This window comes from Microcaecilia unicolor, chromosome 6, assembly GCF_901765095.1.
Source record: "Microcaecilia unicolor chromosome 6, aMicUni1.1, whole genome shotgun sequence".
NCBI lineage: Eukaryota > Metazoa > Chordata > Amphibia > Gymnophiona > Siphonopidae > Microcaecilia > Microcaecilia unicolor.
In genome coordinates this window covers 104501303-104518157 of record NC_044036.1, presented here as the reverse complement: position 1 = coordinate 104518157, position 16855 = coordinate 104501303, and the positions used below count along the sequence as shown (strand labels likewise).

Below are 16855 nucleotides of genomic sequence, written 5' to 3'. Positions count from 1 at the left end.
GGAGGGAGGGAGGGAAGGTGGGGAAAATATAAAAAAAAAAAATAAAATATATTGTATTTTCTTGTATTGAACATAAGATGTTAGATGACAATTTTTGATATGTATTTTCTTTGACAAGTATTTGTTATCTGTCAATTTATTAATAAAAACGATTTAAACATAAATGTCATGTGCCATTGGAATACACAGTCTCCCAATCTCATAAGCTCCTCATGCAGATTAACAACTTTGAATAACTTAGTGTCATCAGCAAATTTAATTACCTCACTAGTTATTTCCATCTCTAAATCATTTATAAATATGTAATTTTGTTAGTCTTTCCATTTAACATTGAATGAATTGTCCAGTTTCCAAATGATTTATAGTTTGAAATTAATACTAAATTTTCCTTGACAATTGTTGTAGGAACTATCCCTGTAATATGACACACAGGAAAAGGAAAGTTCTCTTCCCACTTCCAACCACTGAGGATTAGTCCCATCTCTCCAACTTTGTAACCGGATGTGTAACAGTTTAGAATCAAAAAGCTCTGACTTAGGTTAATATGCCAAATACGTAGAGGGATAAATATAGTCAGTGTTGATGCTGGATCCGTGATCAGATTGCATACTTCTTAAGTATGAACCCAGGCAAATGTCAGCAATTCCTAAGAGCAGTGCAAAATGGCATTTCTTCAGACTTCTCTTCCAGGAAAGCTGTGCTTTGGTTTGACCTTCCCAGCCCAGTAGGGTATTGTATTGGACTTAATTTCTATGTTTGAGAGCAACCCTTAAATCAAACAAACTGAAAGTCCAACCGGCAGGGCTCCAGGGAGCTAATTAACTAGTTCAGGCAGAGAACAATCAGAAAAACATTTTAGGTCATTAACATTTTGGGTCATATTTGGACTTTTTCCCTTGATTTTTTTTTTTTTTTGGCCGGGGAGGGGGGGGGGATTTTTTTTTTCATGAATTAATTTTACTAGAAAATTAGCATGCATTAGAATTTTAATACGTATTATCAACTTAAGGCCATGTTTACTAAAACTGACAGCAAGCACTAATTGCTACGTGGCACATAGGAATAAAACAAGCTGTAGGATACCTAGCGCATGCTCAGTTTGATTAGCACATGCTAAGCTTTGGTAAACATGTCCCCTGTTGTGCATTAATTCATAGATTAAAGTGTGTTTAATCGATTTAGCATGCACAGAATTTTTAAAAAGTATATTAATGAACTGAATGTATGCTAACGAATACACATTCAGAATAAATAAAGTATAACCCCCACCAGTGCAGCCAGATGGAGTCAAGACAGGTCAATGACAGCAACTTTTTGAGGCTTCATTAAAATATAGCTAATTGAATTCAAGTGTGTGCAAGACTTCAATGTGCAACTGTTTTCAAACACCAAAAGCTCTCTTCTCAGCTGAGTTGTCAGATTGCCTCAGTGTATCCTGGCAAGTTTTATTGACATGGATTCTTGATGACTGTCACCATCTCTTCTTGATCAGTAGGATTAGTTCTGTAATGAACTGCTCATCTCTCTTGCAGTTCATGAGTGAAGTGTATACATGCAGGAGTGGGGGGGGGGGGGGGGAGCTCCAAGCATTTCTGCCACAGTAAATGCTGAACCTGACTTGATTAATTAGGTTTTTGCTACTCCTAGGCATATTTAGTAATGCCAGTGCTGCCCCCTCCCCATATCAAACACATGTACAGTTCTAGAAAGGTCAAAGGAGCCAAGATAAAAGGTCCAGTCCCCCAGTTTCCAGCAGCAACTCGGGGATAATTAGAAAATTCTTTGCCAGTTCTGAAATTCTATAGCAGTTCTGCAGCACATTGGCAAAACATTTGCATCTTTTGGCATATTAAATAATTTTATGTTTTGTAAAAATGAAGTAGTTTCCCTCCTTAGTGTTTTCTTCTGCTTTTTGAGTGAGGAAAAAAACTCTCAAATATTAGCATATGGAGAGAAAACCAAGGATCAAGGTGTGAAAGAGAGAAGAAAGAAGGATCGAGGGAGGGATCTGGATTAGTGGTTGAGAAGTTCCAGGATATAAAATATAGAATCTGGGATCAGGGAAAGATCCAAATTGATAGAAATATCTCTCTCCCTTACCAGGCCTACTTCCTCTTGGATTTCTCTATTCTTACCCCCCCCCCCCCCTTCTTATCCTGTGTGCACTGCCTCCCCACACTCACACCAATCTTATATTTTTTCTCCCTCCTCACTCAATCCCATGATCCCCATTAATCTTTTTTCACCCCATCCCTCTAGCCTCTTTCTGTCCATAAAAATCACCACCTCAGCTCTTACTCATTCCCCCCCCCTCCCCAATCCAGTAGAAAAAGCTAGAATGATTACTCCGTTTTCAGCATTTTCCTTGCTGCTGCTAGTTGAGGAGGAAACTGATGGTACCTCAAGCCACCCCATTTTCATCTTGGGGGCCTGACATGCTTTCAACCATCTCAAACACAATACTGAACTGTTGAAAGCAGCAGTGCTTGAGCCTAGGTACCAGAAACGTAGGATGTGACCTGGAACAGCACTAGGCTCCTCCTCCTGCCAGCCCAGTCCACAACATTAAAGTTTACTGAGGAGAGAGAGGTGCATATCAGTGAGGGCAGTTCATCCCCCATGGGCCAAATCAGACAATAAGTAGATGAGGCGATGTTGCTGCAAGCTGAGCTGTTCAGCCTCTGTGAGGGTTGGGCCTATTCAGAGCACCAGGAAAGGGCTAATTTTTGGTTCCATATTTTGACCCAAATTTGACACCCTTGGTGCCAGCCTGGTGTGCCTCTACATATATCCAGACCTGGAAAGTGAGCAAGAATATGTTAGGCCCAGCTTTTACTTAACACATGCAGATATTTTATTTTGGCTGTAGATATCCAACTGATTTCAACAAAATTCCTATACCTTTTTCTAAAGGCATGTCACCCCCTGTACTACAGATGCATCAAATCAGAGATTAACTGTGTGCCTGGAATACAAACCAGCAAATTATTCAGATAAATAACATAGCTTTAACATAATATTTAAAAAAGATAAGTTTAGCTACAAGAGTCTGAAGAATCTTCTACAAACAAGCTTTCATTGCATTTTTCATTTTGCATCTTTTGACCCAGCAATTTCCTCTAATTCCTTTGATGACCTAGATCAGGAGTAGGCAACTCCGGTCCTCGAGAGTCGCAGGCAAGTCAGGTTTTTAGGATATCCACAATGAATATGCATGAACTTGATTTGCATACACTGCTTCCATGGTATGCAAATCTATCTCCTCCATATTCATTGTGGATATCCTGAAAACCTGACCTGCCTTCGGCTCTCGAGGACCGGAGTTGCCTACCCTGACCTAGATAATTTGGTACTATGATACTTTATTTGTAATTTCTTATATTCCACTATATCACAAAATTCACTGTGGCTTACAAATGTGTATAATCATAAAAATAAGACAAATTAAAACAGCAAAATGTACAGTACCAACAATTCACTTAAAAGAATAGAGCTTTAAACCCTGCAAAATATAAATTCTAGTTAAATACCTCTATATAACATGTTCAAATACTTGGTCAAATATGTGTGCCTTAAAATGCTTCGTGAACTGTAGTTTTGAAGTCATCATCTCTGCATATCCTTGGCCCAGTGATCAAGAAGACATTTTGTATTTCAGTAAAATGAGATTTCCTGATAGGTGGAAAACACAACAGTCGTGTCCCTTCAGATCTCAAGGACACTGGAGATTTAGAAATTCTCAAGGTCAAATTGAAATAAGGTAGTATTTCTCCAAACACAGCACAATGAAGCCGCTCTAAGAAACTAAATTTAATCTTCCATGTGACACCTCGAACAAGAGTTAATTGGTGGGCCTGTGAAATAATACAGCCAGACAGAGGGATATAAATGAAAACAAATGTTTATTTAATTGAATCCTGGTACTTGTTACGTCACAGGGCCAGGAACACAAGGAAAAACACCTCTGTAGTTCAATAAACACAATCTTAAGCAGGCCTCTGGCTGGCTGGCCCAAAACAGTCTGTGGCTGGTGGAGCTGCCACCCTCAAACACAGCCTGTAAATCCATCTCGGTTCTTCTCTGAAAGTTCTAGGATCTGGCTCTAGCCAGACCTCAAAGCAAGGCTCACAAGTCTCAAATGGGGAAACAAAAGTGGCTTACCTCAATCAGGTCACAATCATTAAACGTCTGTTGTAGTGGTGTAAGCTGGGACTTTGATTCTTCCTTCTCTGGGCCTCTAACCTCAGTCTGGCCCTGTCCTTTATACTTCCCAGTTCACTTCCTCCTGAGGCGGGACTAGTTGTCTTAAGGTGGCTCAGGCTATCTGAGGGACTATTCTTAAGGGTGAGGGGCAGTGTTCTTTAAACCTCCTCACATTCCACAAATAATCTGGGGGCCTTTCTCTCTCTATTTCAGTCATGGCATCATCTGTCCTCGGCCTAAAGGCCAATACTCCTTCTGAAACTCTGTAATACTGAGTTATAATTCAACCGCTAGATGTGACCGTTGCACAATACCTGGGTACTGTATCTGGCCCAAGGTGTAGAAGATCTAACCTGAGACTTGAACCCAAGTCATGTGTATGGCACTGGACCACTGTAATGTCAGCATAATTTAAGAACTAATGGTGCAGCCAGAGTTTGTAGATTTAGGACACTGTGTTAGTAAAAGTGGATGGTGTGGGATGAGAAGAAATGAGCATTTGGACCAGTGTTCAGGTATATTACCCAAATTATTCTTAATACCAAACTCATAGTCTCAAATGTTTTTTATTGGGTAATTTGTTCCGCCTGAGTGAATACAGTGAAATTAGTGGTACTTTTACAGTTGTGCTATCAGCATATTGAGAAGTACAGCTCTATAGTTTGAAAGAAATTCTTACATAGCTGTCTTCTAGTAAATCAATGTCGTTAAGTTTGCCTCTAATTAAAAAGCATCTTTGTATGTTCAGTTTATTCTGTTCTATTTTAATTTTATATATTGCTCCCCCCAAAAAAAACAAACAAGGAATTCATTGCAGTTTACTTTAAAAAAAAAAATAAATCTGTAAAGCAAAACAAATTTACATAGTAACATAGTGACGGCAGAAAAGACCTGAACAAGTCCGTTCATTCTGCCCAACAACCACATTCATTATTAATTCATGATTAAATCAACAATGAACATGATATTATATACCTGACCATGGTCTTTTCTTTGGTGTTTCTGGGGCATAGATTGTAGAAGTTCACCCAGCTCTGTCCTTATGCTCCAACTACTGGAGTTACCGTCAAAGCCCACTGTAGCCTATCCAAATCAGTCTTGTCATTTGCGGGGCACAGGCCGTAAAAGTCTGCCCAGCACTGTCCTCGCATTCCAAATTACCTGAATTTCTGTCGAAGCCCTCTCCATCCCATCAATAAACAGGATTGCCATATGCGGGACCCAGACTGTACAAGCCTGCCCAGCACCTACCTTAGTTTTTACAGCCAGAGTCGCCATCTAAGCAGCACTTGACATGCAACCACATATGCAACCATTTAAGTTTTGTTTTTTTATACCATTAAAATAGCATAATAACATCAAAAAGAATACATCAGTTTAACAATAAAAAAAAAAAAAAAAACAGGCAGTAGGGCTACTTAGTTTACAGCTTTTCCAGGAACTCATTAAGCTGATTTGTAGTAGTTTCATTTAGAGCCCAAATATGTGCCTGTGCAAGCTCTCAATGTTAGGGATGGTCATTTGTTTGTGATGATGTGGGGAAACATCAATGTATCCCATGTCATTATGTAATGAAACCGAGCAGAAAGACAACAAAAATTAATGTTTTATCTTTTTCTGATAATAGTGCACTCTTTCAAGGGAGTGCATACTACTTGCAAAGAGGGCACCCATTGTGCATGCGCAAATTATTGCACATGTGCAGACCACTGCGCATGCGCACCTAATGCATGCTCTTTCAAAAGAGTACGCGCTCAACGACTTTGCTCCCGTGACAAAAAAAAAATGACCAAATGAATGAACATTCTCAGGAATGATATGACTTGAACATTTTCTGGCTGCCCATCCCTAGTATTCATATGTCATGACCTGGGAAAAAAAAATAAACGTGTTTTTAAGTCAAGTTGGAACCAGTAAAAGGTATTTGCAGCTTGCAGTTCATCCATTGTGTGCAGTGAAACAACCATTTGTGCAGTGGTGCCCGTACCAGATTATTTGGGACCGTGTTCATCCCACCCACCACCCTGAGCTTTACAGCAGTGTGTGGGCGAGTTGATATTTATAATCCTGTATAAAGTACTGCCTTGCCTTCCTGCACCATTCTTTTGTTTCTGGATGGAGTGTCTCAAGTAGTGCTTCATCCCTGGAACCCAACTGAAAAGCTTTGCAAAAGATCTGCAGCTGGGGATACTTCAGAAGCAGTTTTCACATTTCCCGGAGGAGAGGGAGCCATGGTCATTACTTGAAGGTGACACCTGTTAGAGGCCGGGCCCATGATTACAGGGTTATAGAAGCACTCCTGGTACATGGACCTTGTGCCAAGGCCTCCATGAGGGAGGTATTTCGAGGAACAGTATAAAATAGGGAAAATCCAAAGGTAGTTAGAAATAGAAGCCCCACAGAGCCAGAGGAGGAGGAAGCGGCAAACTGCCAAATCAAAACCTCCCCACTTGTTCTAAGAACCAGTAGCGAGTCCTTCCTGCGTGGGTTTACTTCAGTTAACAGCAAAGCTGCAAGTCAGTTTGAATGCTGCTGCTTCACCAGCACCGATACCACTTTGTACCTGGTGTTACATATTATTGTCTTCCTCGTCATGCAGTTGCAACACTGTGTGGCTGAATGCCATTCAGAGCATTAATGACTGGAACTGGACCAAAGAACACAGTCTAGCTTTTGTTTGGCTGTTACATAACCATAATCAATTGTATTTTTAACTCCTTGAGTATTGAACTTTTCTTTATTTGGAAAATACAGCATTTTCTTAATTTATATGTAGAATTCTGTTTGAAATAGTTATTTCCATCATAGGCCTGTTTTTGTATTTCATGTTTAGATAAATAATCTGTTTCCGATATGAACTTCCACATACCTGATTTTTAATTTATTCAGGGTTTTTTTTTTTTTGTAAACAAAAATCAAATATAGCTGGGGATTATGGAGAGAAAGTTGAGACATACTATATAATAGGGACTTTTTGCAGGAATATGGGAAATATCAGTGACAATAGCCCATGTCATCAAACGAAAACAAGCAGAAAGAAAATTAAAATTTGTGTTTTATTGTTTGCTAGTAGTTATATGTACTCTTTTGAGAGTGTGTGCACTATCTGCAAAGAGGGCACCCATTGTGCCTGCGTGAACTGTTACTTCTGTGCGTAAGCCAGAGGGACTAAATGAACTGCTCAATGTACCAACAGGAATTTAGGCTTTCAGAGGACACTAAAACTTGGATTCCCTCACTGAAGGGTATTCACCTCAAGACCATGATAGAAAATTCCTTCCCTTTCGCCAGGATAAGACTTTTGGAACGCGCTACCATCAGATCTAAGTCACTTCATCTTCCTATCTCACCTTCAGGAAGACTCTGAAGACCTACCTGTTTGACAAACAGTTTAAGCCTGTGCTAAATGCTCTGCTTGCTTATGTAATTCATCCTTTGTTCACCTTTAATGCTTGCCGTTCCATGATGACATCCCTCTACTGTTCAGACCCTCTTGCACTATAAATTGCTATGAATCCTTTTGGAAAATAGGCGGTATATAAGACTCCAATAGAATTGAATGCTTTCATTGTGGCAAGCCACAGAGCATGCGTTCATTTGCACACTGTTTCAGAAAGAGTGCAACCTCTCTGCACACATTGTACCCTCTTTCAAAAGAGTGTAACTCAATGACAAAAACATGGCAAACGAAAATGAATTATTTGAGTGTTCCCAGAAACCACTTGGGAAACGACACCTAACCCATTCTTACTATACAATAATGATTTTGTCTTTTAGAGAGATTTATTTTTATTTTTTTTTTAGTTAATGCCTTTCTTTCTAACTGATCTGTATGACATAGATCTTTCTATCAAATCCACATAAGAGAAAATGAAACCCTGTAATTTTTTTCATCCCAGATTAGCTGCATACATTCTTCTAGAGGCTGTAAGCCCTCAGCTTTATTTTTAGGAAGGATATTGATATGCCTCTAAGCAGTGTTTAAAGACTGTCATCATATGTAATCTTTGTCCGGGTCGATAATGCTTTTTTTGTATTTGAAGTAAAAAAATAAAAGTATTCTCGCACATCCCCCCTTCAAAAAAAAGTGTAACACTTAAAAGTATGATGTCCTGTTATGCCTTTTTTTAATACAGTTGTTGTGGGATGTTGATGAATATAGAGTTTAATTATCAAAATCTTGGGTTGAGGGGAGGGGTGGTCTGACAGACTAGGGACCTGAAAATTAACTGGAAAGGGGAGCAGCTTAAGGCTGAATGTACACCTAGGACATCCAGTACTCTTGCACTGGCCCTGATCCAGAGAGGGCAAATCTGCCAAGTGACCCAGTACTAAGAGAGAAATTTGGGGGCCAGGACTAGATTTCTGACCACCCGATCCTGATGCATTATGGGATCCTCAGTATTGATTTCTTTGGGTAGAATAAAGGGACATCAAATATCACAGATGTAAGTTTAAAAAAAAAAACAGGACTGGCCAAAAGTTTTTCTCCTGAAATTGGGTAAGTTGGCAGTTCTAAAATGGGGTTTGAAGAGATTCCAGCTTACAGTTTACTTATAAACAACTTTTAAAAGAAGATTTACTGTCATAAATACCTAGGGTTTCAAAAGGAGCCTACACACGACAATTTACTAGGGGTGTAGTTATTTTTAACCATTATTTGGCCAGACTCTTTGTGTTAGTTCTAAAATCTCAGGTTGATACTGTTTATGTTTAAATATCTTTATTGAAACACTCAATAATGCAGTGAAAAGATACAACCAGATGTCAAAATATCCAAAGGCAGCTCTCAGTCAAACATTTTAACAAGTGGCTACTTTTATAATAATCCTCATTCCAAAAACTGTTCCTGAGAGATTGATATCACCACCAGTTCACCCAATTTAAACATAAAAAGCTACCCATCCTCCCCTTCCCTTCTACTTTCAGAAAAAGAACATATTAAAAGGGGGTTAGGCAGTTTCCTAAAGGACAAGTCCATAAACCGCTACTAAATGGACTTGGGAAAAAATCCACAATTCCGGGAATAACGTATTGAATGTTTGTACGTTTGGGAAGCTTGCCAGGTGCCCTTGGCCTGGACTGGCCGCTGTCGTGGACAGGATGCTGGGCTCAATGGACCCTTGGTCTTTTCCCAGTGTGACATTACTTATGTACTTAAACTTCCAAGTTATTCAACAAGGCAGAGCTGACCATCGTTAAGAGTATTCAAATAAGGAGAGATTGCACTGTTTAAAGTAAATATTTGGCCCTTCCTCATGTTTGTTTTGTTCTTTACCTTAGTTGCACCATAGACCAGGGTTCCTAACTAGTGCTGCCAGTACCCCCAAAGGTGACCAGAAGAGGTCAAACAGGGTGCAGAGAAGCCTTCAAATCTGAAGCAGTTTATTGAAACTTTATAGACAGAGTGAAGGTAGTTTAGGACAGTTATTGGTAGTATAACTGTACTATTGTAATTTTAGTGACATGTTAGCAGCAGTTAACACTTTTAGCAGCAAACAGACATATGTAGCACTGTTCCTTCAAAGCTGAGCAGGAGTTCTCCAACTGCATTGCTGCCAGTGGGGGGTGGTGTTTTCAATGGCTAGAGACAGGCAGACTCCTTGGAGTCCTACAGAACTTGCCTGTCCCTCACTATTAAAAATGTGATAGTGGCACACAGTGCGTCAACAGCTTTGCCCCAATAGAGCATATTTTCGCAAGATGCATATAAGGGGAGCACCAGGCTTTACATGGGAAGAAGGGGATACAGTATATAAATACTGGGAACAGAGAGGGCTGAAAAGACTTGGACAAATTTGGGAAGAAGGGACAATTCACCCTTATAATGAAATACAAGAGGAATACGACCTACCATCACACCACTCATTCTATTACGCAAAAATTAGAGATTACATAATGTGAAAAGCAAAAACAGAACTGCAGATTGAGGAGTCAGAATTGGAGCGAGCGATGAGGGGGAGTAGCGCTAAGGGATATATAACGAGACTCCTCAGCCCTCTTGGCGCATAGAAACCCAATTTTGAGGTACACACGAAAGTGGGAACAGGATATAGGTGGTAGATATGATATGCATAGTTGGGAACAAGCATGGGGCTATCTATTAAGAGCATCAGTGAGTTAGTGCCCTGATTGAAAATGGTTATAAAATACTCTACCGATGGTACTATACTCCAGACAGACTAGCCAAAATGTTCTCCGACACAACAAATCAATGCTGGAGAGGTTGCCTTGTAAGGGGAGACATGCTACACGTGGACTTGCCCAAAAATACAAAATTATTGGAGAGAACTGCTGGGCTTCCTTAAACAAATATTGGACAAAGAATACCCAATAACAGTGGAACATTGCCTATTGCATTTTCGACCCACGGGAATACCGGTACCCTTACACCGCCTAGCTGCCACATTCTTGGCAGCAAGCAAGATAGCAATAGCCTCAGCCTGGAAACAGCAGCAGGCTCCCCAGACAGTGAAGGTGCTTCATAAAATGGACTACCTCTACCAAATGTCAAAGATGACGGCGTTTAAGAATGGACAAATAACTCAATTCTATAAAATATGGGAGAAATATAGAGGATGGAGCCTACAAGCAGGGATTGAGTTAGACGCACCCCAACTGGTGATACCACAAATGTGAATAATATCACGAATATTAATGATGGTTGTAATAAAAACATATACTTGGACCCTAGTATCAGAAGAACTATAAGAGAAGAAAGGGAAAAAGGGCAGGAGGAAGGGAGAGGATGAGAGGGTGGGGGGAATACTGGGAAGGGATTATGGGAACAGGGAGGGGGGTGGGTAGGGGAAGGAGGGGAGAGTTGGGATTATAATGTGATGTTTAAAGCGATAAGATTGTATATGGTATTCATATTTCAAATTGAATAAACAAAGTTTAAAAAATGCGATAGTGAAACAGCACCACCCACTGGCAGGACTGTAGGTGGAGAACATTCGCTCAGCTTAGAGGGAACAGTGATATGTATCTGTCAGTCACTAGTGGACATGTGATTTGTGAAGGGGGTACAAAGGTTTCATTGATCAGTTAAAAGGGTGTGGGAAACAAAAAAAAGGTTTAAGAACCCCTGCCCTAAGTCTCCTTTGTGTTGCAATGTGAACAAACTCATTCTTCAAAAGAATGGCAATTAGGATAAGACAAAATACAGGCATAAAGATTTTCTAGGGGAACAGTGGTGCTAGCAGTTGGAAGATTAGAGTGCTAGGAAAATGTTGTTAAAGCTTCAAATGTACAAGGGCAGGAGTTCAGGTTTAAGAACAGCTTGCAAACATCAGGAAGTTACTGGGTGTGTGCTTCATAGCCAAGGCAGAGACAGAGGAATGCAAGATGAACGAAACCAAGTGGGAAAAGCTATATAGTTGGGTGGTGATCATTCTGGATTGAGATGGGAACGTAGTGAAATGTGAACCAGGGTGTATATGCTCTGCTAGAAAAATCATAGATGAGTATTTAAATATGCATTATTTAAATATATAATAGGTACTACCATCATTTCAAGAAAACAGAAAAATACCAGTCAAAAAGTTGTAGATACCTGCTAGTAAAGGTGTAGCTCCTGAAAAGCTCTCAGTGGGGCAGGAGTTACGTTTTCGACTTGACTTGAGACACTGATGAATTTTAATGTTTATGTTTTGGCCAACTGGCTTCCTTTTGCTGCTTTGATGTGTCTCTAGCTCAATTAGACTGGCCCCTGCTTGAGCTGCATCACTTGGAGCCTTGATTTCCATACCCCCCTTCCCCTGCCCTCATTTATTTACTTTCTCATTTTGAGAGCAACCATCATAGCGACAGACCAAAGTTCATTCTGAAACCTGACACTAGATGTCCCTGTTGCTCAGGACTGGGTGAAACACCTTTGCCCTTTTCAGCATCTCCAGGCTGGCTAAGGAACAGGTGTCATACTCGGGAACTGAAGCTGGGCCTTCTGTACGTAGCAGATCTAGTGTTGCCAGCTGGCTCCAGATTTGCCTGGCAAGGTTGACCCAGTTCTAGATTTACCCTATTGCATGCTGAGACTTGTAGCCTTGCTTTGCTTAGAGAATATAATTGTGAAAAATCAGAACATAGTCTAAAATGGAAGTGCTGCCAGTTTGATTGTAGTTTTCACTGTTGTTCATCCCCTTTACATAAGTGTTGCCATACTGGGACAGACCGAAGGTCATGAAACCCAGCATCCTATTTCCAGCAGTGGCCAATCCAGGTTACAAGTACCTGGCAAGATCCCAAAACAGCACAACACATTTTATGCTGCTTATCCTAGAAATAAGCAGTGGATTTTCCCCAAATTCAATTACCTCACTAGTTACTCCCATCTCTAGATCATTTATAAATATGTTAAAAAGCAGGGTTAAAGGTTTGTCAGGTTGAAGATATACCTAAAATAGCCCCCTGTTGCTAAGGGCTTCCATTTAGTTTTCTATATGAAATATGCCATGAATTGTTCTACCTCTTGAGAAAATGCAAACGTTTTTAAATACATTTTTTAAATTGTGATCTAATATTAGCATACCTCTTTACAGGCCGCCATCCACAGCGACATCTATTTCAATTTCTGGAGAGTCAGAATCTTTGCATGAAGATAGAAAAGGGGGAGACAAGTTACATCTTGCTATCTCAGGTATGTACAAAATGCTGTTCCTACAGTTTACATGTAACATATAGATAAATTTAAGTAGCTTTGACATATCAGTGTATTCTGACAGAAACACTACCTTATAAGATACCCGCGCTCAAGAACTTGTCTTTTATTCATAGGATATCAGTGTCAATTTGGAGCCAGATGGTTAAATAATCAGTAATTTAGTTTAAAGAATTTTTACCTGAAATTACATTGGTTACCAATTTTGGTTCCTATAATGTTACAGTTTTTAAAATTCTGTCCAGTGAGGTGCTATCCTATATGATAAATATGGTTACTCTTGTGGAATGAAAGTTCTAAATATAACACTCGAAATCAATTTTTATTGCGCTTTCCAAACACAAGTGGGATAAAATCAATTAAACATTTCTCTTCTTTTTTACAATATCAAATGGCCGCACTGTGGAATTTCTTGAGAACTTGTCAACAATATTTAATATTCGGGAAGAAATTAAAATCTTTTCTATTTCGTGATATTGATCTTACATCCTCAGGTTGTAATTAAGTGGTTTGTTTCGGCTATGGTTTGTATTAACCATTTTTCTGTAATTCCTGGATTTTTGATCTGGCATGTTTTTTTGTAATCCGACCTTGAACTGTAGAGGTAAAGGCGGAATATAAGTGCCGGTGTAGCATAACAGCCCCTTTTCTCAATTTAATTTAGATTTAAATACATTCTCATTTTTTGTTTAAAATTAATTTTTGTTTAAAATTGTTTTCGCAAGATGCATATAAGGTATTATTTAGGGGCAGAATTTTAAATTTGGGATCACTGTTTTCTTGCTGCAATCTGGGCTTCCAGCTTAATATATATATTAGGGAAGGGGAGAGATATTGAATTTATCTCATTCTTTTTCAGTTGTAACTCAAATTGAGTTACACTCAGGTACAGTAGGTATTTCCCTGTCCCCAAAGGGCTTACATTCTGTGTATGAGGCAATGGAGGGTTAAGTGACTTGAAAAAGGGCACAAGGAGCATCAGTGAGATCTGAACTGGGCTTTCTTGGTTCTCAGCCTAATGATCTAACCATTAGGCTGCTACTCCACTGGCCTCTACTGGGGTGAAATCATGAGCCTTTATTCATAAAGTCTTAAGAGAGATTTTTTTCTTGTCGTTTTTAATACTCTCCCTGAGTTCTATCTAATGCAGCCACTACAACAAGCCTTGGCCAGGGCCACAGACCACACCCCTTTTCAGATCCACTATATATGTACCCGTTGGCTGAAGTGCCACCACTAGGTGTCACTTGTGCTGTGACTAACGCTCTATCTACCAGGGCCTGTGAAAACACTGCTTCCACAGGGTCCCTATTCACAGCCAGATGAAGGAGAAGTTATTAAGGTTACATTTCATATTAAGACCCAAAGATTTGGTAATTTAGTAAACTTTACATTAAACAAATAATGATTGTTTTGAATTCATGAGTGTCTACCAAAAACCTTGATCTAAAAGTTGTCTGCAACCTGACAGATAAAAAAATAAATATATATCATGGTCTAATGTCTGATGATTAAAATATAAAGCTTACTGTGTTGAGTCTGATCTTGTGAGGAATTCTCTTATCCTGTGTAAGAGATGGTCATTGCAGGCAATGGGAACAATTATCACTTTTCTTTGTGCCTTAATTGGTTGTCACTTATTAGAAGCTGTCATCACGCAACAAGATGTCATCACGAATTCCATCATAAATGCATACTGATTCACTGAGCTGGTCCCACATTTTGATCCCTTCCTGCTGGGATTCTGCTTATGACTATTTATCCCCTTGTTCTGTAGCCTCTTTTTGCATGTATACACAGACAAAAATCCAAACCAATCACCTTAGGATTGCTAAATAGAAAAACCTTGATTTAAATGATTTAATGGAATTTCTGCTTGGTGGTTTAAATTGATTTAATTGATAGCAGTTTGCCCAGAATTTTTTTTTTTTTTTTGCTGGGGGGGTGGGGGGAGGAAAGGAAACTTGACTTTTCCAAAAGATAAATTCTGATGTTTTCCTTCTCACTGCTGTCCTGAGGAGCATGGTAAGGCTTTGCTAGTATCCTCAGGGGAAGGACAGTGTGTCATTCTCTAGCTATGAATATTAATGGCAGTGTGCAGATGCTCTCACATATCAGCATTGACTGTGCTTGGTAAATCTGGCATTTGGTCATGGCATGAGTGTGGGTTGCAGGCAGTTCCAAATGACTAATGTAACCTGTTACCAGGATCGCGAACATGCTGAATATGAGGTCAGTTGCAGAGAGTGTCAAAGCAAAGGGAAGTGTTTTTAAATATATATTTTTAAAGTTCAAATCAATCTTTATCTTATTTTTATTGAATTTCAAAATGCAGACATATGAACATTGAGATGAAAGCAATGCCAAGCCTAATTAGTTAAATAAAATAAGTGTAGGGTTATATATAAGTTGTTTTCTGATAATATAAGTCACAAAACATAACATCAAGTAATTTGTTGTACCACCAAAACTCCTAAACTGTTTGTTTTTTCATTTTTTTCCTCCATGCATTTTATGGGTCTGGCTTTCAGATAGCCAGTAGTTTAAAGTATTTGTTCATAAAAAAAAAAGTCTAAAGGCAAATTGGTAGATGTGCTGCAGATGAGCCATTCGACAGCAGCTGTGCCACTGCTAAGGAAGGGCCAGTTCTTGCTCTCTCCAGTAATTCTGATTCTGCTGTCTTTCTCCTGCTATAGAAAGTCATGAATGGGGTTCAGGGTGGAATTTGTGCTGTTATCTATAGCAGGAGGTTTACCACTGACAGCTCCAGGAGCCATGCATTCAGTATTTGCCTGTCTCCACTTCTCCAATAATTATTTTCAGTGAATAATATTGATACTGATGAACATTGGAGACCCTGTATGACCTAGTTTGTTAAACTAGCCAATGCAGTTGTTCATATAATAATGTCTATTGTTCATTTCCCATTGCTGCTTGTGCTGCTATCAGGTTAGCTGCAGCAGGCCTACATTGTATAAATTGCCTTACTGAAAGTGAAGTGCATGGGTTATTAAATGATACGGTCCTCTGATACCAGTGCATTTTACAGATCTTTCAGCAAAGAGTGCCTCAGTCCCAGATGAACTTGGAGCATGTGGACATTCCAGGACATCAAGCTATGCAAGCCAGCAATCGAAAGCGTCAGGTAGAAACAAGCCTCCGCTATATGTACAAAATTACTAGAAATCATTCTTGGAATAGTTCTAATATTCAAGAATGGTAACAGAGAAGGGTTAACATTTTCTGACAACAAAAATTCAACGTATTTCTTCAAACATGTTTAAAACAAAACCTTAAAATGAAAATGCTTCATATTTAGAAAATGTAGGAAGTCTTTTTTAAAAACTATAAAATTTAATGTTTTACAGAATTAGTATGACTTAAAAGTTCCTTGGTGGTGGCCACATCTCATGATATATGGTCATTGTATCTTAGGCCTGGCTTTCCAGTAGATCTTAAAGCCTGTTTCTTTGATTACCTCCCTCCTCTTTCTTTTCCCTTGAAAAATAAGGAAAAATGAGCTTGTAGAATGCTTGTAAAACCAGACATGGCTAGATCTGGGTCAGTTGATTCTGTTTTATGAAGTAAGGACCTGTTGGCAGTGTTACTTGTGTAGCATAATTAAGACATGCAGTCAAAAAGTTGTATTATGTCCTGCCTTTTCTTGCAGTAGTCCTTCCCACCCAGTTTTTTGTTTTTTTTTTTGCAGACTTGTGGCAGGGACAGACTGTAGCAGCTGCCCTGTAGTGCTGCTTCAAGGCCTTGGGGAAGAAAATATTGCCATGAGAGCCTTGGTAATCCTAGCAGTGAAGGAAGGGCATCCTGCAGTGAATAAAAATATTTTAAGATATAATTTTCTTGTTAAAGCAAAAGTTGCTTTTATTTGAAACATTTAGTTTAATGAAGTCTTTAGTGGATCTACCCTTTAATGGGAAGATCTTTGCAGGAAAAGGGAGGAATGCTACAGTGTAGCTTCTAGTTTGACGATGTACA

At 39.3% G+C, this 16855-nt stretch overlaps 1 protein-coding gene across 1 annotated transcript in view; it reads left to right on the top strand.

Annotated features, from left to right (window-relative positions):
• The window catches only part of FAM102B (family with sequence similarity 102 member B), a 192954-nt gene that overhangs the window by 147195 nt on the left and 28904 nt on the right, over positions 1–16855 (top strand). The window contains exons 6-7 of the mRNA XM_030205201.1: positions 12744–12841; positions 15912–16007. Of these exons, the coding sequence (XP_030061061.1) occupies positions 12744–12841; positions 15912–16007 (194 nt within the window). The remainder of the gene's footprint in view (positions 1–12743; positions 12842–15911; positions 16008–16855) is intronic.